Genomic DNA, 24292 nt, shown 5'->3' on the forward strand with positions numbered 1-24292 from the left:
TAAACGTTTTATTTGACAGTTAAAGTCAAAATTCGTTTGTTTTTTATAAATAAAACACAATTTACAGAGTTTGTGTTAATAGGTGAGTGTGAATTGTTAATATTTAAAAGATTTTGATCTTCTAGCTTCCTGCGCGATGGCGCTATCATTCAGTTAGTGTCTTCGGCCGTCGTGCGGCGTTCTCGCACCGCGTGTATTGCATTTTCAGTGTGCACACGAGTCGATCGCGGCCAGCTGGTGCGCTTGCGTTTTAGTCGGGTGTGCGAGCACCGAACTGGCCGTGCTGCTTGGCGCTGCCTGGCCGTGTCCGTGTCGCGGTACGCGTACGTGATCTCGCCCTACTTGGCGCATACCGAGTGTTTTGTTTGTGTATCTTAACCTCTGCGGGCGCACACAGAGCGGACTCGGAGTGCTCCAGCCCCACGGTCGGCGCAAATGGACGGCGACGCCTGCACCTAGTGAACGCCGAGACGGCAGGTAGGTTGCGACAATTTCATTTCAACTCCGCTCTGTGCTCCCTTCGTGGGCATCGGCCGTGCGCGTAACGAGCGTATGCACGTACGCCCGTCGCACGCACACATTCGCACACAAGGAAAGTTGAACGTGTGTGCGTGTGCCGAGTGCGATTTTCAGTCGCTGCTGGTGGTGGCCACCCCATAGAGTCACCCTTTTTGGCAAGCGACGCTTCTCGGAGAGACACACCGCGTCCTGATGTCTCTCCGCATCTCGCGTTATCGCTCGCTGAATACGTGGCCCTTGCGCCCACTCGGAAGTCGAGGCGAGGCGTCGCTTGAACGACGCCCGACGGGAATACGGGAGTGCGTACCCGAAACCCTCGAGGCTAGACAACACACGGCGTCGCGGCGACTGCTTTCGTTAATTTCATTCGGTTTGCGCGTTTGAGTTGTGCCGAGAGATGGGACAGGAAAGTGCACGCGAACGAATTTAGAAATTAAGGTTGCACTTTGTGGTGAGCAGCGTCGACGACGGTCGAGCGCAGAGAGGCAAACATTGCACACATTGCCAACCAGCGGGTGAGGCATAAGTAAGTACATTTCACACGTTCGGACGCCTAGGATGATATATGAATAATTAGGCGTTGTGGAGAGAAAGCACCGGCGATCAGATGATTTTAGTGCATGGGTAAAATCCAGTTTAGTTTATACAGAGTGTTAGGGAATATTTTAATAAATTTAATTACAATAGTGTAGAAATAACTCATTTTAAACGCTAGGGTATATAATGACTATTTTGGACAATTTTCTAATTTTAAATTTAATTTATGGCAATTTTTTGCTATTTTTCGTAAATTTGGATGCGTAAATTTAGATTTTGCACCCTAGTGCGTTATTATTGGCAACCTGCGTATTATAAGTTCATCTACGATGGTGTAATTTGTATTTGGTAATCAAAAATTACCTTTGACCTTGAACTAATCTGAAAATGTCAGTGTCAAATTAAGAAAACAGCTGTCGTAGAAAATATCGCGTTTTTAATGCGTAAAATTCACTTTTGGTCACTCATTTGTGTAAAAATGGAGATTGAGATGTTTGAGGTGTCGAAACTACACAAGCGACACCCGAAAAACGTTTTTTTTTTCTTAAAAATCTGAAATTTTTAAAAATATTCTTTCAAATATTTGCTTTTTCTTTTTTTCTTTATATTTTAGATTTAGGTGCCGTAATATTTGTCAGGAAAAACCATTTTTAGTTTTATAGTTACAGTCACTTATTTACAAACTGTAACGTTTTCGTCTCTGGAAAAACCTTAATTTTGTAGCCAGTTTCTAAAAACACTAATGCCTAAATTACATTGTTGATTGATTTTCTAGTTTCTGCAATAATTGATAAATATTTCCAGAATGCGCTTTGCATAATGAGTATTTTTCACAATTACCAGTTATTTGTCTACCAGTGTTATTGACAATGCACAACCTAACGGCCCCAGTCGACCAGAACCGAAATTATTAGTTCAAACACCCATCATAAAATGTATACCCATTTTACATCGTAAAATGTAGTTCGTAATGAATATGCTTTCGATCCTTTGTGCCACCATTAGAAGACCAAACACTATTGGGTAAATCTAATCCCAATTTAAACTCTAATCTAGGCCGTAAGCTGGATAAATTATAATTACTATCTAAAGTCCACATGATGTCTGCTTCTATCCGCCTCGGTTTTCACCGAAACCGTGTTTTTCGATCATTTCAGTTGCACTAAACCAGTAAACCTTTCTGCTTCTATTCTATATTTTACTCTTTACTCTCCTCGACCTCCTAACATTCCTCACAACTCACAAGTTGGTTGTACAAGTACATGTATTGTCTGCGACTTTCTACCTGCTTGTATTTTTATTATACGGCAATCCACCCGTGTGTTTATTTCATTTCATGTTGATTCGCTGTCCCGAACTTGAGCGAGCAGTTAAGCTTTAATTTCGCCGAAAGTGCAATTGAAATGTAATGTAATGCAATTATGAAATGTGAAAAGTGAATTTTGCAATCGACAAACAATGCCTCATTACATTAAGCTCCCCGACGAATTACACGGGTAATTATGCATGTGTGAGTGGCGCTGGAAAGTATGTGCGCTGCTTATTTTTTATTTTTAAACTGGAAATTAACGCTGCCATCGTCTCGTAAACGCTACGTTGATTTAATATAGGTATGAGTATAGGTATGCGCTTTATGGTTGTGTGATTATTACAAAACGTTTTGTTATTATATTTCTTCATAAAGAAATTGCAGTCGATGCTTTTTAATATAAGGTTATTAATGTTTTCATTGCACACCAAGGGTTTTAACATGCGGTATTGTTTGAAAATTACACAAAAATCTATTTTCCGGGTGGAGTTATTTACAAATTTTGAAACAATTCACTGAAACTCGTAATTTTCTTCAAATTTACTTATTTTTTATTTGGGTAATTATTATTTCTGGCTATTTCAACTTTTTTTTTAGTTTTAAACCATCCCTGGGATGAAGGGAACCATCTTTTAAATCTTTTTAAATCTTTTAAATTGTATAATTTTCAGTTTTTCGTGTTACACGGACAATAGAAATACACTAAAGCTTCTTTAAAACTCCATGCAATGATCGGACATTTTGTTACATTGTAGCGATGTGTTTTTACACCGGGAAACAAAAAAAATTTCAAATATTGCGATTTTACACCAATCGACATCTGTTTAATCGTTTGTAAGCTGTTTATTAACTCGATTACTCTTGTAAAAATGCAGGTAAATATTTCCTGATGTCTAAATATGAATTCCGCGTCGCGTTGTTGTATGCACTTGTGTTATGTTTAAATGATTTTGTAGTAACGCAATGTGCACCCTAACAAATTAACTGAAAAATCGTGCTTAAGTTATAGAAATATGCATTGCAATTTATAGGAATGTTGGGATCATAATTACAACAATATTTCAAGTGTTACCATCGATGTCACGTCTTTGAAAAAATATTCTAGGTCATAATTGTTAGAAATGAAAATATTTTTCGTCGTTACACAGAGAAAGTGTAGCACTGTAACTGGAAAATTAATATTCTCGTAAACCAACCAAGTCCGAGTAGAATACATTTAGTCGTTAAAGTGAAGTTTTGATGATGCGCTTTTTTTATATTATTTGTTCATTGACTATTTGAAAAATTATCTTATCGTTGGCGTGTATATTCGTGCAGTTCAATAACCCGACGTCATCCTCGAAACATAATGATACATTTAAAGCTAGACCGAAACTAAATCACCAGCACCAACACGCTTGTAATAATATTGTTGGTGCTGGCCTGCTGCGTTCTGCATGTGACGCGTGCTGCTGCTGCAATGCATCGGAATTGAACTTTTGATGCGGCGGGCGCATTTATTTGTACGAATAATTCCCGTATTCGTAGAATAATATTCGTCAAGTGGCGAAAGTTGCGAGTGTTGCGACTGACCAATTTTGTATGCGTATAAAATATCCGGTCGATATTGAGCGTGCCGGCGAACAATTTCAGCGGAGCTCATCTCGTATTACACGGGGAGACAGACAATTGAGTTTGGGAACATTTAGAATTTGAATATTTTGAAATATCCAGTAAATGTATTTTGTATTAGGTTTTATTGGAAAAATAAGCGGATTTTTTCTGTTTTATTGGGAAATGTTTGGAGGTATTTTGTATTTCTTGGATTATTTATGTATCAGGGTATTGAAATTGCGTTTTTTAAAAATAAATATTCGTCTTATCAATGAATAATCATGGGAATAATAAAAATAACTTCAATATTGAAATTTATATACAATTTTCTGATATTAACTTAAATTTATCTAGTTTTTTTACCCTGACTGAAAAAATTGCCTTTAAATGAAAATTAAACTGTTTTTATCTTTAATTTACCTATAAATTCAAGAAAAGCGTCAAAGGCTGTTCTTGTTGGAAGCTTTTAAGACAGGAAAACAATAATAATTACATTATTGAGAATTAAAATAGTCTATTTTCTTGTGACGTAAATTAATTTCACTAAAATAATTTTTTTTATCGAAAATCACGCGAAAATTTGAAAATAAATTCAATTTTCGGATTAAATTAATTTAGAAACAATTGACCGAAACAATCGACAATTGACTGAAACGATTTACCGTTTGGTTTTAAATGAACTTTAAAGAACTGCAATATAAGATCATTCTCTTTTAGTTTATCTTTAAATTCAAAGATTGTTATTTATTGCAGCTATTAAAGTCAAGATTAACATTTATTACATTAAAAACAATAATAATTCTAATTTTGATATTAGAAATATTCTATTTTCTAGTCAAGTAACACAATTTTACTAGAATAAGACATTTTGTTTTTAATTATTGTATGTACTACTATGATTTTTATTACTTAATAATATTTCACTCATTCTTGAAGTTGTTTGATCATAAAAATTTAATGTAAAAACCTGAGTTCTTAAGCTCGTCCACAAAATAGTCCTCACAAATAAATTATAAGGACCCGAGCGCACACTCAGACTCAACATCTTCAACATCTCCGCTCGAATCGCATCAACGCATAAACATAAAACCGAAAAAGCCCACACAATTTTTTTCCGCATACATTTTTCTTCAAAAGCTTACGTTTAAATACTTTATTGAGTTTTACACGGTTTCGCTCCTCTCGACCGATACAACAAAATGCGTGGTTTTCGTTTTGGGTTTCTTTGTTTTGGTCGACCGACATGGATGTTGTGTGTAGGACACAAACAACACCGTACAGTCTGCCTGCGCTCAGGTCAGCGGTATTATTCATCTATATAGAAATTAATTACTATCCGAAAACACACGCAAACAGGTTTTGTTTGTTGAAAATATCCTCGTCTGTCTTTTTTTTTGCATGCTGCATGCACATTCGGATGTGATATTATTAATATTTTATGTAGATGTTATCTCTGCAGTGCATATTTGTGTTTCATATTCTCATGGATGAAAATTGCGCGCAATATTTACAGATGAAATTTGTGATGTGAGTAGATTAAGGATTGCAATGCAGATTGCGCGGCTTTGTTAAATAAAAAATTAATTTGGTTTTATATCAATATTGATATTTGATGTTTTGAATAAATACAGATTTTTAAAAATAATTTATAATGAATGATTGTTGAGATATGCTTGAATAGTGCAACTGCAATACTTCGATGATTAATTGAAGCTTTGTTGTCGTGGAATTTGTCTGTTTCATTAAGGCGCTCATTCATTAGCACATGCGTCACATAATCAACGCTAGAAGAACAATATGTGTTTAAGTTGCATAAGTTCTTTGTTTGTTTATTTTATTTCGCTATTTGCAATTGCATTGTGTCGTTTAATTAGATTATTAGCCGATGTACACGGTATATTTTGTCGCTCACTTGTTTGTATTTATATTAACGTTGCTTAGTTTTGGTATTGACCACATAACAATACGCGAATATAAATAAACGCGTTCGAGGAAGAAAATTAAGTTTTACTGCCGCTAGGTTTAGTGCATTCCTTAAAACGAAAAACAAAAGCCATTAATAGGAATTTAGAATGTGAAATTAAAAGAAAAATTTGTTTTTTCGAGCGAGGAATTAGTGTCTGCATTCTTTGGTGCGAAATTATGTGTTTTCTGGATATAATTCGAACCGTTTTACACGATCAATTTTAAAAAGAAGCAAATGACTGCAGAAAACTAGTTTTTCTTTTTGTTATTTTAAGGTTTTTGGAATATTTTATATTAGGAGTGTAATACAATGAATTGCGAAATCTCTGCCCATGAATTTCCTTCAGATTCGTTTTAACGTTAATCGATTTAAATGTATTCTACTCGTACTTGGTTGGTTTATATTAATTTTCCTGGTACAGTGCTACATTTTCTTTGTGTAACGACGAAAAATATTTTCATTTCTAACAATTACGACCTAGAATATTTTTTCAAAGACGTGACATCGATGGTAACACTTGAAATATTGTTGAAATTATGATCCCAACATTCCTATAAATTGCAATGCAAATTTCTATCACTTAAGCACGAGTTTTCAGCTAATTTGTTGCGGTGCACGTTGCGTTACTACAAAATCATTTAAACATAACACAAGTGAATACAACATTGCGTCGCGGAATTCATATTTCGACTTCAGGAAATATTTACGGGCAATTTTACCAGAATAATTGAGTTTATAACCACCTTACAAAAAATTAAACAGATGTAGATGCGCATAGAATCACAATATTTGCTTATTTTTTTGTTTCTCGATATAACGTGCTACAATTTTAAATGTACACACCTTGAATTATCTTTTATTGATCGATTTTGTTGCAATATATAAAATATGCATTACAATTCCGGCGCAATTTTGCGTTATCAATGCCGAATGTGTCGCCTAGCATACAATTTGCACATACATTGCACATTACACCAAGATAAGAAGCGCGCAAAGCAAATATGTTGCATCACGTTACACACCGATTGTAAACGAAGCAGCTGCTGCGGTGCGTGCCGCACGTAAATAAAACGGCTTTGTAATTGTTGTAAAATCATTGAGCATTTTGCTATATATCCTACCTTATAGACACGAAGGACAGTTGGTTGTTACTAGGTATGTTAATTCACATTTGAAACATGTCTCTACAAAATTGTTGATTGTATTCTCTAATTACGGATTATTGTTGTTTCACTTTTAATTTTTGTATTAATTTGCATTAATTATCAATTACGCTGAGCTAAACTATTGAAATTTGGGATGAATGCAAAATGCATTAGTGATCTGTTTGCGTTCGGATGTAGGTGGAATATGTCGGCATCGTTTATGATGTATTGATCGCAAATTCGGCGATAAATTGAGTAAAATTAAATGATACAGTCGAATTTCGCTTTGTTCTGAATATTTCAACGTGTTAAAATTGTGTATTTACGCTATAAAATATTAATTTGTATCTGTATCGTGTTTTGCACTATTTTTTAAAAAGTTATTTGTGATAGAGAGAAGCTTTAAATGCCACGCTGAACGATTTGAGATAAAAATATAATTCCCGAGGACAGTGTTACTATGTTGGGTGACTCAAAGTGTACATTGCGGCTACTTTACAGTAGGTTTACATTTTTTTCAAAATTTACTTGCCAAACACACAGATAAGACGTGATTTTTTTTATTTATCAAATCACACTTTGTTAATTGTTTAATTTTTGTAATAATCTCGAAATTATCACCTCTCGATACGTGATTTTAAATATATATTAAAATATATTAAAATATTAATATATTATTCACGAATATAAAAAGGATTGAAGAATGAGGAATAACTTCATCGGGGGGTTCGACCCAAGCTGCCGCTTGCTGGGCAAGTGTGGCACGTCCAGCCATTTGCATTTTGAATTCACATCCACGCCGCCTCATCCTTTGGCCTGTTTTTCGCCCAACCGGCCATGCTATATCGACAGACATGGCGAACAAACAGCCGCTGGATGTGCCAGACCTAAATTTCGAAAAGGGGGAGCAAAAAAGCGTATAAACCCTAAAACGCTGCCACGCATCTTGCATACGAAAAGCGTTCTGAATTTTTGTATTTCAACTATTCGTGTGTTGACGATGCGACGACATGAGATTTACACAGTCGCTTTTTTTCTTCTTGTATTCGCTAGTTTGTTATGTTGGTCAGTGCGCAGCATTCTAGAATCAAATGTGTGTGTGTGTGTGTGTTGCAATAGAAGGCCACCGGACCATCCCGGTTCGTTCTACAATTCCAACTTGCGATGCATAAAAAGTAAGCGGCGATTAGAGCTAGACGCTTCCACGATACGCGCGTTACAGGCGAAAAACGAACGTAAAACCGTTAGACTCGTTTACCAGACGCGCAAATTGGTTATGTTATGTGGCGGAGACAAAAAAGATGTAACAAGGTCAAGTTTATCTTTAGATCTTTTAAATTTCGGCCAATAATCGCTGATTACGTGGAATATTTCTGCACGAAAATGTTTCCTAAGAAAAGTTTTACTCTAGCCACGAGCAGATTTAGTATTACTCTTGTCTATAGATAGGCAGACAGACGCTCCAAATCGAAACTGAACGTGTTGCAGCACGTGTATCCGAATGGTACGAAACGGATCGGTTTGCGGGAAGTTTGCGAACGCGTCGATACCGTGTCGAAGGCTCGGAAATCCACGAATGCACTTGGGGTATCACGAGACCGGCGCGGTGATAATAACGTATGCACGAATATTGTGGTGTATATACGAACGAGGCGTAATGCATATGGACGTTGGACGTTACGTTACGGCTAGCGTTCGCGCGCTCGAGCTACTCTGCGAACGCACGTTTACTGTTATTACCTTGCTGATGACCTCCATAATGCATTTGTGGCTGTGGCAGTGTGTCTCGCCTGGTGCTGGCGCGCCTAACAGGTAGAACAACGGTGACACTACTTTTGGAACTTTGGATATTGTTAAATTTTGTATTTTGGAATATTAGGAGCGTGAAATGAGGATTTTAGATTGTGGTGGAGGATAGTTTTTGGGGAATCATGCAAGTGGAGTGCCAAAATGCCAAAAGTTTAGATTTATTAGAATTTTAGAGAGTTGTACAGTTGTAAAATGTATAAAAAGTACTTTTACATATAAAAAGCTCAATATTTCTGGTAAAATTTATATTTTAGCGAAGTTTTTTGACGAAAAAAGGATTTATTTGCTGTTTTTTTAAAACTACTCTGGAATATTACCAAAATTTAATGCAAAATACAATAAAATGTTTGTTATTTCGTTGTTTGCTCTTAGTTTTTAGTAAAAAATGTCAAAATAGAAGAATTTAATTGAATTTTCTTGGCTTTTTTTTAACTATTTTTTTCTTCTATGACATTTCTTTTTGTTGTGTTTGTGGCATTGAATCTTAATTAAATTTCCATCCATAGCCTGGCTTTCTTCTCTCGCTTGTTAGTATTATACGTTTTTTTCCATCTTCATTTTTCTTCCGTTACTTTTTGCCGCTTTTTTCGTTTTGAGAACCGAAAAAAATGTTTCAAGTGCCACAAAAACCGCCAACACCGCCATTATATCATGGCGCCGAGTGTGATGTGGCAAAATGGTAGAAAAAGAACGCAAAATAAAAAATAACTATACCGAAAGCAATTTATCATTATTTTTTCCGCTGAACTCGCTGTGCTCGAGCAGAAAACTTGGCGGCTAGGAAGAAGCATTGGGAAGCATTATGTTCGGCGTTGGAATTGAAGCCGGGAGCGCGAGCAAAATGTATAAGTTCTATGTCGGTGCGGTGCGCATACAGCGTGTTCGCGGGTTTGCTGAAGTTGGTAGTGAAGTTTAAAGCCGAGAGCAGCGGGCGCGAAACACGAACGCTGGTGGGGCGGGCGAGATCGATGCGGGGGAAGCCCGACGCCTTTGTTTGCGCGCTGGGAACCGAGCCGAGCGTCGGGACGCCGACCGAGAGAGGAGGCGAGGTATGACCGCGTGCGCCGTGCCGTATCTTCGACGCTGTATCGCGTTCGCCATCCAGCTCGTGCCCCTCTGCGTTTTTGGTGTTTGTATGTGTATGCCGACGATGTATTTGTGTGTGTGCCGTCGCTCGTTCCATTTGCAAGGCGCGCGCTTCTTTCTTTTCTCTCTATTTGTGTGAGCGGCAGTCGCGGGCGACACAGAAATTTATCAAAAGCAACGTTTTCTAACATCCACTTCGCGATGTACGACCATTAATATTTTTCTATTAGATGGAAGTGAACAGCGTATTTATTAACTGTTGTTTGTCAGACCCAAGGTGGAAGTTTTAGGTTTAAATTTTTATGGGAAAAAGAAAAACTTTCGTTTTCTTCGTATTTCTTTGTTTTATTGGCGTAGATTTTGTTTTACTGGCGCTTCGATGGTTAGTTTCTGCATTTGATTGCACGACGGTTGAAAATATTGCCATTTGACGGATGTTATTGCGAGGTCAAACGTTTGCCGGTGGAAAAATTGCGCACGGGACGGGTAAATTCGAAATTTATTGGCATCCGCAAAAATTGATTGGAATTTTTATTTTTTTCCTGCATGGGTTTTCTTTTACGCATGGTTTATTCATTGTATTTGTATTTTTTTATTGTCTATTGAGCTATAGGTTAAAATTTGATGTCTAATTAATGTGGTAACGCCGCTGAAAATATTGCAGCTAAGCTATATAAAAGAGGGATCACTTTTTGATTTTTTTGCCCACTTGGCACCACGTCCGACACTAGAACTTCTGTTTCGACAAAAGAATTTTTTATTACGTTTGTGAGAAATGTTTTCTCATTTATCGATTCGCGCGCGCCGAGTTGGCATCTCTTCGCCAGACGAGAGACGGTTCGCTCGAGGATGAAGTTTCCATTACGTTCGGCGGGCGTTCAGTCAGCAGCGCGTCGAACAGCCCGACCACAGAGTTTCAGCCTCGGAAAACTCGGCAGGACGACGTCGAAATTGAACGGATGTGTGCGCGAATTGTACGTACGAAATGCTCAACGTATTCGAATTGTCGGATGTAACTAGTTGCTCGGCGCAGGAAAGTTTTATACTGGCGAATGGAGGCATCTCAAACATTTCGTACGAATGTAGGTTTTGAATTTTTCAATATAATCAAAAAATTTCCGCCGGAATTATCAAAATAAAATATTTTATCCTCGAATGTGGAATATTTTAAAGTCACCCACGATGACATTCAGTGTCTCTTGTAATATTTTCCCCGCAGTACCTGCGAAGTTATCCAATAATGTGAAAGCTCCCTGTTATTTCCTTATGCGAATTAAATTCGATGCAATGTACTTACTTTGTAGATTCGCACAAAATTTACATATAATGTGGTTAACTTGAATTGTGTGCTCTTTAGTTATGGAGTTTATAATTTTGTCGCTAATGCGATTGTGTTGTAATAGTTTTGACTTTCTGTGCGAGTAGAAAGAGAAGTTTTGTAATTATACTGCATTTTGAGATTTGATGCGCTGCAGGTCGAAGTTCTGGTGTAAATATTTTAATGCAAAGTCCCTCAAGACAATTGTAAACATTAGAAGCACTCGCGTTCCAGTTGAAGCTTGTTAGACGCATGGCATGCTAGATGCCAATATACAAGTAACACTCGGAAGTGTGTCAGCCTAAAAATACCCAACCATTCGGCGCTTAATTAATGCATAATCTGCATTGGTACATACGCAACATTAGAGTAAATAGACTGTGTGTTCTTTGCTTGCAGGAGGATGGTGAACGACGATCTCGTCGACGAGATGGTTGAACCCGCCCAGGAGCACAATGCGGAACAGGAGCAGCAGGCGAGCGATGGGAGCGATAACGACGACAAACCGTTGCTCAAAACAAGCGGCAATACGGACGCATCGTTGTCGAATGATCAACTTGTGGTCAAGCAGGAGGATGACAGAGTTAGCTCCACTAGCCTCTATTGTAGCTTGCCGCTGAGTCGCGATGTGCAGAGTATCATTGATACCTTTCCGAAGAGTACGGATCCGGAGCGCAAAAAGACACGCAAACTGCCTTGTTTGTATTGTGAGCGCACGTTTGTCGCAGACGGCCTGCGGCAGAAGCACGTCGAGCGCTGCCATTCCGTGAAACAGGCGCGTCGTTCCAGCTCACGCTTCCAGCAGGGCGCCGTCACCACCGCCGGCGCCGCCCCAACAACGACGCTGCAATGCCAATTCTGCGACGCGTTTCAGCCGCCGGCTGGCGACGATGATCTAAGCGATCTGTTTCGTCATCTCGTGGGCGAGCACGCCGATCGATATTTCGCGTGCGTCGCTTGCCGCGAACGATTTGTGCTCAAGACGCATCTGGATGAGCACAAAGAGGAGGCACATGGTATTAAGAAGGAGCACGTGGACGCGGAGAGTGTGAGCGTGGAGGAGACTGGCGCGAAGAGTAAAGGATTCAATCATAAGAGCAAAACAAAAGATTTCAAACCGAATGATAGCCAGGATCATAATTCGAAAGATGAGAAAATCATCATGGAGCATAAAGAGTTGCGCAGTAAGAAGACACCGATTAAAAGTACAAAATTAGGCACCAAGCGTTCGGCGCGCTTGCAGAACAAAGAATCACCGTCACCCAATAAGAACAACTCCTCCGCATCCAGCACAACGTCATCCTCGTCATCCACATCGTCGAAAAAGAAAATCAAAGCAAAGGAAGTGATTCCGGATGCGAGCGAACGGGAAATTCAGAAAGCCGCAACGCACGAGAATCCGTATCCGACATTCGACGCCTTCTATCGGGTCAAGAAAATCACTGATCATTCGATCGACAACCTCCGAATCACATCGCTGACATTCAGTGATGTTTTCGACCAGGCTTTCTACACCCGGATCAAGTGCAATATTGCCGACAACCTGCAAAACCACATCGACGGAAAGCTCTTCAAAAATGAGGAGTCCGAAAGCCGGATTTCCAACTTTGAGAAAACGCAGACCGAGATCAAACCCGCCGAGAATAATTACGGTTGCGAAATATCATTGCACGCGGCCACGCCCGTTGCGACTTTTCTCGCGCCTCAATTAGGTGACGATCCCGAAGCGCAGATTGAATACGGATCGAAAGCTTCCAAAAAGAAACCGAAACCCGATGAGGTGCATTACAAATATTTCACACGCAGAAAGTACCAGGCTAGTATACAGGAGATTAAAGAAAATCGTGATTTGTCTAAGTTAGACATGTGGACACAATATGTGGTCAAGAATCGTCAACAGGCGATTGCGAATACAGCACGCAGTGAGAAGGAAAAGCAGGATTATAAGAAAGGTGACGAATACCGCGCCAAGAAACAAAATGAGGAGTTGAATCGAATATTGGACCGGCGTGGACCTTTTGAAGATCTTAAACTGGAGGCAAACAAACAAGCCGTGTTGGATGGCAGTGTTTCCCGGGAAGCTCGTGTTGAAGTCTCCTGTTTCCTGGAGGATGTGCTCCAGCGGGTGTTTGACCTTACGCAACCGGAGGTTTTAGTCCCGGGTGTTAAAACAGAGCTGACCGATTCCGAAATGCCTGCCTATTTGAATTTGAGACGGGCTTCTTTGGCCGGTGACACACACGTTGATCGTTCGGATAAAATCACATTGATTTGCTCCTCGGAGGAGACGGAGAACTTCGAGGCGCCACAAGTGTCCCCGCGGGACAAGCACGCGCTGGTCGAATTATCCGGCGAATGGACGAGGTCAAGGCTGTTCATTTGCGCTGCGTGCGGAATGCGTCCGGCCAACATGCGGGAATTAATGGATCATAAGAATATCGTGCATCAGAATGTTTGGTGTCAACATTACGAGTTTGTCGGGAAGCAGGGCGCGTATTATAAGCATCTTAGTATTCCGGGTCTGGGGAAGATGAACTTTGTAGAGGAGTCGCCGGTGGTTAAGAGCTGGACGCGTAGTACTGCGCGCCAGTGTACCAAGTGCAAAAAAGTGTGCAACTCGCTGGGAGAGCTGCATCGGCATATTCTCGAGTGCGGCGAGGACTGGAGCTGGATGCTCATTAGGAAGAAGTGCAAATATCGACCATACGGCGCCAAGACGCGAAGAAAACGCAGAGGTAAGCGAGGGTGGAGAATTTTTGATTATATTTTATTCGTCTTTCCGTTTTTATAGGACTGCTTAAACGACACGAGCCACCCAAGAAAGAAAACAAAGAGAAAAAGACTTACAAGCGTACTGAGCGGCCACGGGAGAAACCGAGCGACGGTAATCTACTAAACGCTCCCGTAATTCATTTCACTAAATTTTGTTTCTTGTTTCTCGGTACAGCTGAAACCATTCAACGGATGTTGGCCAACCTTCCTGCTAAGCGCGCCACACGTACGGAAATGTCCCTCAAGGATGGCTTCCCGAAGGCCAGCAAGAAAGTGGACGTCAAGAAGGCGAAGAATCAAAAACTACCGAAGACACGCGCCGAGAAGCTTCTCCAGGAAAGCTCGACGTTAGTTAAACGCAAAGTGCTGGTCGCGAGCAAGTGCAATCCCGTTAATAAAGTACGAAAATCAGTGCGCAATTTAAACAAAGTGATCTCCAGTTCGCTTATCGATAATAACATTATGGTGCGGCGGAAGTATAAAGCCTTACAGGCAAAGCGTGCTACACCTGCACGAGGCGGTGATATGCCGCAAGCGCCTGTAGAATTAACGGAGGAGCAGCGTGCGGAGGAAGTGAAAAAGAAAATTAGTTTATTTAAAAAGGTGCAGAAGTTTCGTCGTTCGGTTATTAAAAAACGAACGACCAAGGTGAGCTCGAGTAGCGGCGGCTCCGTCGAAAAACTATCTCCTGAAGCCGGCACTAGCGGACACTTGCGCAAAGTGGGTGACAATTGGCGTAAAACACGCAATTCAAGTAATCTTACGGATAATTCAAGTGCTTCTAGTGATAGGCTTGCAAAGTCACCGAAAAAGAAAAAGTTGCGCGCGAACTTTGGTACCAAACTGCTGCGTACACTAAGCATGCGCCGAAAGAATAAAACCGATGAGGAAACCGCGTCGACTTCGTCCGCATCCACTGCAAATGCGCCGGAAGAAAAACGCAAGCGCTTTGCGGGCATTAGGAAAGTGGTTAAAAAGTTGAAAGTGACTAATCAAAAGAATAAAAGTGATAAAAAAGCGACGAAATTAGTTGCGAATGAGGAACGTGTGGAGGTGCCGTCAAACGAGCATTTTTTAGAAGAAAGTACCCGCGAAGACGCTATCAGGACTATAAGTGACTCCCAGGAGATAGAGAAACGTGATAATGACAATAGACCTTCAGCTATTGCACCCTCTCTCAGTAGTGTTAGTGAAATAAATAATAAACTTGTCAAAAACATTAATGAAGCGCAAGACACTTTAGTGCACCAGACCTCCGCTAGTGATAAAGATACTACAACTCAGTGTGCTCCAAACATAACAATTACATTAGCTGATAAGGATATCGATAGCATGGATAATTTGTGTAATACAGGAAATGTCCCACCGAGTGTACCTTTACTAACGACTGTGAATGCTCTGAATGAAACTCTCAGCGTTAGCATTAATTCTGCATCAGACACAACGCAATGCCAGCTCTCTACTGATGGCATCACGACGCCGACGTGTGGAGGACAACTCACTAGTCCGCTCTCATTGCCGTCATTGTCACCGTTATTAGGAAGGAGCAAAAGCAAACTATGCAAACGTGCCAAAGGCCTAAACGATTGCATTGCGATGCTGACCTCAAAGCTGCAATGCAAAAGTGACACCCCAGCGACAACTGTGGTTCACAGTCCTGTCACAACTATAAAAGAAACAGTTTCTCTTCTTGTCCAACAACAACCCGAGACACCAGTGGTGGTTGTTAGTCCGCATGATACAACAACGGAGGAACAGAATGTTGTAATTCCTGAGGAGACTGTTTCGGAAAATTTGGAGAGTGCCAAGGAACCAGAAGCGGCGCCACCATCACCCTTGCCCATAAAGAATTCACCACCCGAGGCGGCCATTGCACCTTCCATGCAAACAGCCATTACGATTAATGACTTGTCCAGTCCAGTTATTGAACAGGATAAGGAAAATATTGAAATGGAGCAGAAGACTTTGATGCCTGTGATCAAACAAGGATATGATGTAGCCGATTTGATCAAGTGTTTTGAAGAGATTCATCCGAAAGAGATTCGTAATGGGCATTTGGATCACCACGCCAAGGCTGACGTTATTAACGGTTTAAAGGGTTTGACTAAAAAGTCGACCAAACCAGTTGTGAGGAAAATTGGAAGCAACCGCAAGCCGCCAAATAAACGCACTGAAAGGACGTTTGTTCAGGAACAATTGAACGTTGCCCGCTTGGAGCAGGATCTTCTTTTGAATGATTTCGAACGAAAGATGGGCAGCAATAGAAGGAGCTTACCGCAGCGAAAAACAAAGAAAACGTTTGTCGATTTGAAAATTCCGAAAATTAACAAAAAACTATCCACCATTATAGAGGAGTCACAATTGTTGAACGATTCTATTTACGTGCCCAAAACGTGTGCGACTGATAAATCTCAGGTTATATCTAATGCACCTCAAACACCACATCTTGTTCACGCTGTCCAACAAAATCACTTATCTACGAATGTTTCTGAGGAAAAGGATGAACTGCCGGTTGATTTGTCTTTCACTAGGAAACCAGAATTGCTGATTGAAGATGATGTACCGGTGGATTTATCTACGAAGAAATGTGCAGTAATTGACATTATATTGCCGGGAAATGATAATGTGACCGACCAGAAGAACACGCCTTACGAAGTAGCGCCAGAGCGTCCCATTGAGACTGTTAATTTCAATCTTAAGTCAAACGTTCCAATAGAAAATGAAGCCATCGTATTGGAGACCAAAGTTATTCCGAAGCCGTCTCCACCTCAGATCGAGACCAACAGTGAGTCTGAAGATGAATTACCGCTTGCCACTTTGTTAAAAAGCATCGGCCCTTCTGTTAGCAACCCGGATAACAGTGGTGAATGTGAAAAAGTTATTGCTATTGATAAAGAAGTCTCGAATATTCCAGCCGGTATTGTTACTCCAGAGAAAGTTAAATCACAAATACAGGAAGCATTTTTAAAGAAAGTCAAGAAATCTAGTAAAAATGATCCGCAAACGCAGAATAAAAATAATCGTAAGAGGAAATCTGAGGTGGCGTCCTTGCACACGTATTTCAATCCGGTTTTGGAACCAATTGTTATCAGCGATGAAGAATCAGCAATTAGGAAAGAAGCGTCCAAAATAGATTCTGCAGTAGTAACATCCACAAACTTATCATCTCAGTTAGAAAATAAAATCAGTATTGATCAAACACTTCAATATCAAAATAAAGTCAGTTTTGAAACGCCTATAATATTTTCCGGGGAGTCTGTGGTTTGCACCCCAGATATTGGATTGTCCATTGAAGATATGCTAATGCCAACAGTTGTGGAAGAAATTGATTTTGAAGACGTAATACCGGTTGTCTCCATTTCACCCTCCGAAGCTGTTAAATGTAATCGTAATCGAGATACAGGCAAAACAGTTGAAGAGCTTATGAACGAAAGCGGATTGAAAAATAATGGTAATCATGTTAATTACGATGCTATTATGATTCCAGCACCCAAATCTAAACGGGGTCGAAAGCCAAAATCTAAATTACCTGTGTTGGTGACACCAGAGAAGAAAACAGTATCGGTACGACAACTTATTAACGATTTTAATTGTACAATCAATCATTTGAATTTTGGAAATGCGATTAATTCTGTTGCTAAGAAAGAGTGCGAGGTGACCGAAAGTATTTCTGCTCAACATTCGGAAATTAAAACCTCTGAAGTTGAAGAAACGCAAAGTAATGTAGTTAGTGAGCAGGAAACGCCAAATGACGTCAGCACACCTGTAGAAACTATAAAAGATCCTGAAATAATTGCCGAATCTGATAGTAAAAAAGAAAGTTCAGCTAAAAAAGTCACGCTAAAAGTACGTAAAGTTGGCAGGCCTAAATCAAGACGCACTAAAATGCTCGAAAAGTCAAAGAAATCGGTTACAAAACAAAGTCTTGCAATAGAAGTGGAAAATGTAATTAAAACCTCAGATGATCCGATTGAAGCAAATGTTGATACAGCAGAAGGCACAACTACAGTAACTCCTGAGGTTGCAGCAGAAGTTCCATCTTTAACTTCAGAAACTTCTCTCGAACATTGTTCAAACGTTGATGTGGTTGCTGGTCAAGAACACCGCACGCCAATTACCATCACAGAGGAAAATGACAAAACGCCTGATTTAGTTTCTGAAGTGGCTGGTGTTGTGGAAGAAAAAGTTGAGAATTTGGAGCCTGCCGTCGAAGTGACAGAAACTCCGGAAGGAAATAAAAAGTCCAAATCAAAAACAAGAAAGGGAAAGAAAACGATTGCCGATACTATTCCACTTGTACCGGAACCCGAAGAAACTAAACAAATTATTAATGATTTATTGGTTCCGGTTGAAGAAAAGGTCGTTGACGAATTGCAAACCACCCCGATCAAAATCAAAGGAAAACGCGGCCGAAAACCGAAGAGAAAATTTAGAGCAGTTCCCAGAGTTTTATCAGATCCTAATACTGTTGAAAACGTCACTGTAACACCTGAAGAATCAATTTCGGAAACACCATCTATTGTTCCATCGCCGGATATTACCAAAACACGATCGCGGAAGCGCAAATCTGATGATGACAGTTCTCAGCCACCGGTAACAATAGCAACTGAAGACACTAATCTTACAACCCCTTCAAATGCGGCAGAGAATGAACCTAAGAAATCAATTGCGATCTATGATTTTGATGAAGAGGACGATGAATGCACTGGCGACAATTCGAAAGAGAACATGGACCATCTTAAAACTAAAACAATCAAACGAAGTAAACGCAACGGACACAGTCCAAGCAAAGTACACGTGGTTGATGATGAAAATAATGGTAAATTAACTAAATCTGTGAAATTATTAACATCAAAAGAGACACAGGAAACTACCCATGAGGAGATAAACACACCATTGAAAGATGTACAAAATGAATCGTTCATTCAGACTCCAGATCTTAATGACTCAGCGTTAGCTACTAAACTCGTAAGTCGTTTCAAGGTAAAGAAAGGGAAGAATTCGAAAGCTAAAAAAATACCGATTGAAACAATTCAAGAACATTTGTGTGAAATTTGTAATAAACAATTCGGACGGCTTGATAGTTTAAACAAACATAAACGAACCTTGACGCACATTGCAAAATTATCTGAAATTGAAGCTTTGGAAGCCGAAGCAAAGAAGAAACAGAATGATTTGATTGAAAATGATTCAAAAGAAGAAGACAATGAAACGCCTGAAACAAAATCAAACATTCCTGAAAAGCAGCCCGTTGAAGAAGAAGAAAAGAATGCCGATGCTGAGAAAGTTGTGGAACCACCAGAAGAAGTTGAGAAAATTGTTGACAACATTACCACAAAGGACATAATTGAAAAATTGGATGAAACAAATATACTATCACCTACTTCGGAATTTATGCGTGGTAGATCTCATTCGGATGTAACAAAGAGCATGCTGGTAACGTCCCCGTTTAGTCTTAAAACTAACAACGATTCTCTGCGGCTTGCCGATATCATAAGCGACGTACTAAATAAACCTGTTGAAAATATGGACAATTATTCCGACGTGGACAAACAATGCCAGCAGGAACCCAAACGTTACAAAAGTTTGGGCGAACGTAAAAGTTTCGACTCTGATTCCGTTGCTTACACACCCACACAGACTTTTAACATTAGCCCCGCGTCAACCCTAATCAACAAAAGCTCCTCCGATGAATTTTTGAAGAATCAATTGTCTTTGTTGGAGAATATCATCGAAGAAAATAAAGCCAGTTTTGAGTATATGGACGATACGACAGTGCAATCTGTACAGTCTATTGGGTCCGATAAATCAGATAGGTGTCCATCTGATATGAGTTTGGTGAGCGATATTAAGGCCGATGACTCTTCCAGAATCATATCTTACAGCGATGAGAGGAACTTTGTCAAACCCAACGCGCAGTACGAGGAGATATCCGAAGATAGTATGAATAACCGCAATTACGAACAGGAGCGTTCTAGAAAGACTCTCAACCGTGACGAAGAACTCTTTCTTGAGTGTTGTAGCCTACTTAAGAGTAGTTCAGAAGTTAGCGAAAGTAAGAAGTCACGTGCGACGCTCGTGTCTGATTATAACATCAAAAATCGATCCGATGACACAAATAATTGCGGCAAACAGAAGGACCTGGATAGCCGGAGATTGGTCAATGACGATGATTTCATGTCGGATTCCTGTCCGAATACGCCAATTGGAGACACGTTTGATGACTTCTCGAATTCGGACTCGATCAAAACTGATTGGAGCACTAAGATGAACAAAAGAGAGTATGAGGACATCTCACAATCTTCAGTGCCGCACGTAGGACGTGAAGAAAATAACTTTAAACCGTTTAACTTTAAATTGGATTCTAAGTCCGATATTGACGAGAGCAGCAATAGCGTGGACTTTCGGAAGAACATCAACGCTAAGTTTGTTGGTTTAATCGCGGAAGCAATGAAGGGAAAATCACCTAAACGAAAGAAGCAGAAAGAACGGTTAGTATTAGATAATTTGTATTTTGTTTTCCCCTTGAGAATTGTAAAATATTTATACATTTGTTTGTGTGTTTTAGAAGGAAATCCGATACCACGCAAACGTCTATTATTGACTATGCTGTTCAACTGACACCTAAAAGTTCATCAAACAGTACTGATAATTTCACCGACCTCACCAATGACAGCAAGAAAGTTATGACTAAAGGAGCGATGAAAGTCTTTGAAGGATTGAAAGTATCAATACCAACTGATGAGATTGACATGAATCAAGTTTTGGACTGCAGCCCAACATCAAAACGTCTCGAAATTGAAGAATCTGCTAAAATTATTTGTAAATCAAAAGGTCTCAACTTTGGAAACAAGCTGGGGATGAAAGTGACGAAGAGACGCAACACCCGAACGCGAAAACAAGGCGATTATCTTACAGATAGTGATAAATTACCCGATGTTTATGATTTTGAGGAGACTCAGGACAATACCGACTTGTTTTCGTCTGCTTCTAAATTGAACTTCCGAAATGGCAGTAAATTTGGCGACAAAGATATCGTGCCGGAAAAGAAAGAGATTAAGTCAACCAAGAAAGCGAAGCTAGCTGCGCTTATTGATGATATTATTGAAAGTGAATCTGAAAGCAACAATCAAGATTTAGATCTCTTTGGTGCCGAAGTTCAATCCGTTAATTCATTCTCTACCGAAACAGAGTCGAGTACTTCCATAAAACCATCTGGTATTCCTACACCACAAGAAAATATCACTAAAAAGAAATGTCAGATTATGGGCAGGATTTTTAAGAACGCATTTAAGGCTAAAGTTGAAGGAAGCAAGGAGAGTACGCCGGTTGATGAAGGGGACGCTCTTGATAAGTATATAATTGGCGGGCCAGTGGAAGAAATTGCAACGCCACCACCTGAAAAGTCTCCGGCGCCAAAAGAGCGGCCAAAAATGTCCGAAAAAGAGATGGATTTGCTGTTTGACAAGTTGTTGCAAGGTAAAGACGACCAGCAACCACTCAAAGTTAATACGCAAACGCCTTCCAACACCAGCACACCACTTGCTTCTCCCATTGAAAAGGTTGAGAGCAGAAATGAACCGAAAAGTCTTTCAGAAAATTATGACTCTGAGATGAAAGAGAGTAAGGAAATCAAAACTAAGAAATCAACACCGAAATCAGTGAAAAACAGTCGTAGACGTTCACGAAAACACAGTGAATCAAGCGACGACGAATTTAATCTTTCCAAAGCACCCAAAAAGCGTCAAATTCGTAAAAGTAAACCACGTGACAATGGTATCAACCTAGATGAAGAAATTAAAGAATGCATGGGAGTGGCAGGACGAAAGAGTCAACGTAAATGCACTAGCGGAAAGCAGAACGTTTTGATTGAATACTGGAGTTCAGATGACTCAGAATTTGAAGCTATGTTGCGATTGAGCATGCAAGAGTCGGGAACAACTGAGAAAATTAAAGAATCACGGCAACCTAAAACCACACCAGCATCTCAACCCACTCCGCAGTTAAAGAGTGTTGCCAACGACGATACTCATATCGACACTGACGATGTGCAAAACAATAAAATCGAGAGACGTAAAGAGATACTTAGATCACCCAATCCATTTGATGGTCCAGTAGAAGATTCATTGACTGAACCACCAGCCCTTGATACAACTACCACCATTTCAAGTGCACCACCGAAAAACAAAACGAAACGCTCCAGCAGTAGTGTTAAGAGTAGAACCGACAGCAGAGAGAATAAATCACCCAGAGCGCCGAAGGCAAAACACCCACGTGTACCAAGATCACCCCAGGACGAGGAAACATTAGCGGCTAACCGCAGGAAACGAGCGGCCGTCGACACTTTGTACTACTGGTCATCGTCTAGCGAAGATGATACCCAGAACCTGATAGAGGTAAAGTCGGTTCGGGATGAAATTGATGATGAAGAAGATCGACCACAGCACGGGTGGATTGTGGGCGACTCGCCTAAAAAGTTGGTCACGCTATTGGCCCATGCCAAGGGCAAGAAAACAAATCGATAGATCAATAGTAAAGATTCCAGCAATGAGTAAAACTTGACTTTGAAAAGAAGCGGCTTTGATGAATGTAAAAAATAACTTTTGTATTGTAAATAACTACACGTTCAATGGGCTTTTAACTAGTAACGAAATGGACTACCTAACTAAAAGATGATCGCTTGTACATAGCGCATTGGAGAAATGCATTTAATTGTTAATATAATTAATCGATTTAAACGTACGAAAATGCAGTGATTCAATGTGAAAATATTTTGTTAGTGAATAACAAGGTGAGACAGACTTTATTTATATGCTAAGGAAGCAAACAAGAGAAATATGTAGTACAATTTTATATTTACATTTTGCATAATTACCATTTATTATAATCGCTAGTAAAATGTGAGGTAAACGAATTTTATTGCTGAATAATTAATTAGGCTTTGTTAGTTTTTGGGTTTCACGTCAACGGGGCCATCAGATTGGATGATCATTTGGATGATTGCTCAGCATGTGGCGATGCACCCGAAAATATCTGGTCTATTAAATAATAATTTTTGTAGGTAGCACGATAAAAGCAGTAGAAACATTGATGCATCACAAGTTCATATTTAATGCCATTTATGTTAGTTTAATTTTTTTTACTTGCGTGAAAATTCTTGCTGCAAAATATGTAACAAACGAAGAGAAAAAGTATGTGTTCATTACGTTTATAATTACTAATACATAATAATTACGTTAAAACGAGTCGTATTATGTAAACATTTCGATTTTTGTTCTTTTTTTATTCAATGTTTTAAAAAAAGATGTTTGAAACAATTGTATATGTGCGTTAAAGTGTTCGTATGATTCATTTACTGGTTGGCAGCACATTCGAAATTATTTTTTTGGTTTAATATCTTTTGTTAGGGACAAGGAGTATTGTTCTTTTTGAATCCATTGAATTTATGCATTACGTTCATATTGTTTTTCATTATTCCACTGCCAAATTGTGCCTTCGGATTAATTCATTTGATTGATTGTCTGATTGAGATGTCTAGTTTTTTAATGATACTACTACCATAACTAGGGTATAAACAAAGTGTAGATAGTTTTAAGCGATAAATTGTACTGCGAGAGATATAAACATGGTATGTAATTTGTTTTTTAAGTTTTTCTGTGTACATATACATAAAACTAGAAATGAATAAAACAAAATATTCGCAAATCTCTTGATCATTATTGATCTGTGTAATTTTCTGCTAAATTTATTTATTTAAGCGTCAAAATTATATAGAAATGTACATTTTTATTGCGGCGAATTATCCTGTACCAAAATATCAATGAATCTATCAATAATTCTTTAAATGAAGCCAAGGTGGCGCTAGAATGCACATATTTGCAATAAATTCTAGGCGCACTTATCTCTGCTAGTTGTTGTAGGTAGTATCGCGTGTGAGATCGTGCGATGTGGTGCAGCAAGTTTTGTTTTTGTCTGTTATCTTTATTTGTTTACGTCCATGAGGCGATGTGCCGTCGGCACATGTTCCGACAGTAATTAATTCGGGAAATCAAGTTATATTCGATCACGAATCAACGCCATGTAATAATAACAAACTTTTTGTGTTTCTAATAATTTATAGTGGGTGCAATATTAAAAAACGTGAAATTATTCTTCCGTCGGTTCTTGGATGTCATGGATTACGAAGACTGTCGCGCGGACATTATACCCTGTAAGTAATATATATAATTCAATGTATA

At 39.4% G+C, this 24292-nt stretch overlaps 1 protein-coding gene across 2 annotated transcripts; it reads left to right on the forward strand.

The window, feature by feature from the left end:
* Positions 1–236: 236 nt before the first annotated feature.
* On the forward strand, positions 237–23759 carry LOC135795144 (titin). 2 transcript variants are annotated; one of them, XM_065306698.1, is made up of 5 exons: positions 237–477; positions 11682–14017; positions 14074–14166; positions 14230–20545; positions 20623–23759. In XM_065306698.1, exons 2-5 carry the CDS (start codon positions 11686–11688, stop codon positions 22577–22579), a joined length of 10698 nt encoding a protein of 3565 aa, XP_065162770.1. In that variant the 5' UTR covers positions 237–477; positions 11682–11685; the 3' UTR covers positions 22580–23759. The 2 variants fall into 2 exon arrangements, with proteins under 2 accessions (XP_065162770.1, XP_065162771.1); XM_065306699.1 differs by lacking the exon at positions 237–477 and adding an exon at positions 894–1045.
* Positions 23760–24292: the final 533 nt, after the last annotated feature.

Source organism: Atheta coriaria, unplaced genomic scaffold, assembly GCF_025399875.1.
Source record: "Atheta coriaria isolate IRGN ID8LTWV9N9 unplaced genomic scaffold, Caltech_Dcor_3.1 hic_scaffold_7_pilon, whole genome shotgun sequence".
Classification (NCBI taxonomy): Eukaryota; Metazoa; Arthropoda; class Insecta; order Coleoptera; family Staphylinidae; genus Dalotia; species Dalotia coriaria.

Coding starts and splice junctions, on each gene's coding strand:
- LOC135795144 (XM_065306698.1), top strand. CDS start 11,686: ATGGTGAACGACGATCTCGTCGACGAGATGGTTGAACCCGCCCAGGAG. Junction 14,167..14,229: donor ACGGGAGAAACCGAGCGACG/GTAATCTACTAA, acceptor TTCTCGGTACAG/CTGAAACCATTCAACGGATG. Junction 20,546..20,622: donor CGAAAGAAGCAGAAAGAACG/GTTAGTATTAGA, acceptor TGTGTGTTTTAG/AAGGAAATCCGATACCACGC.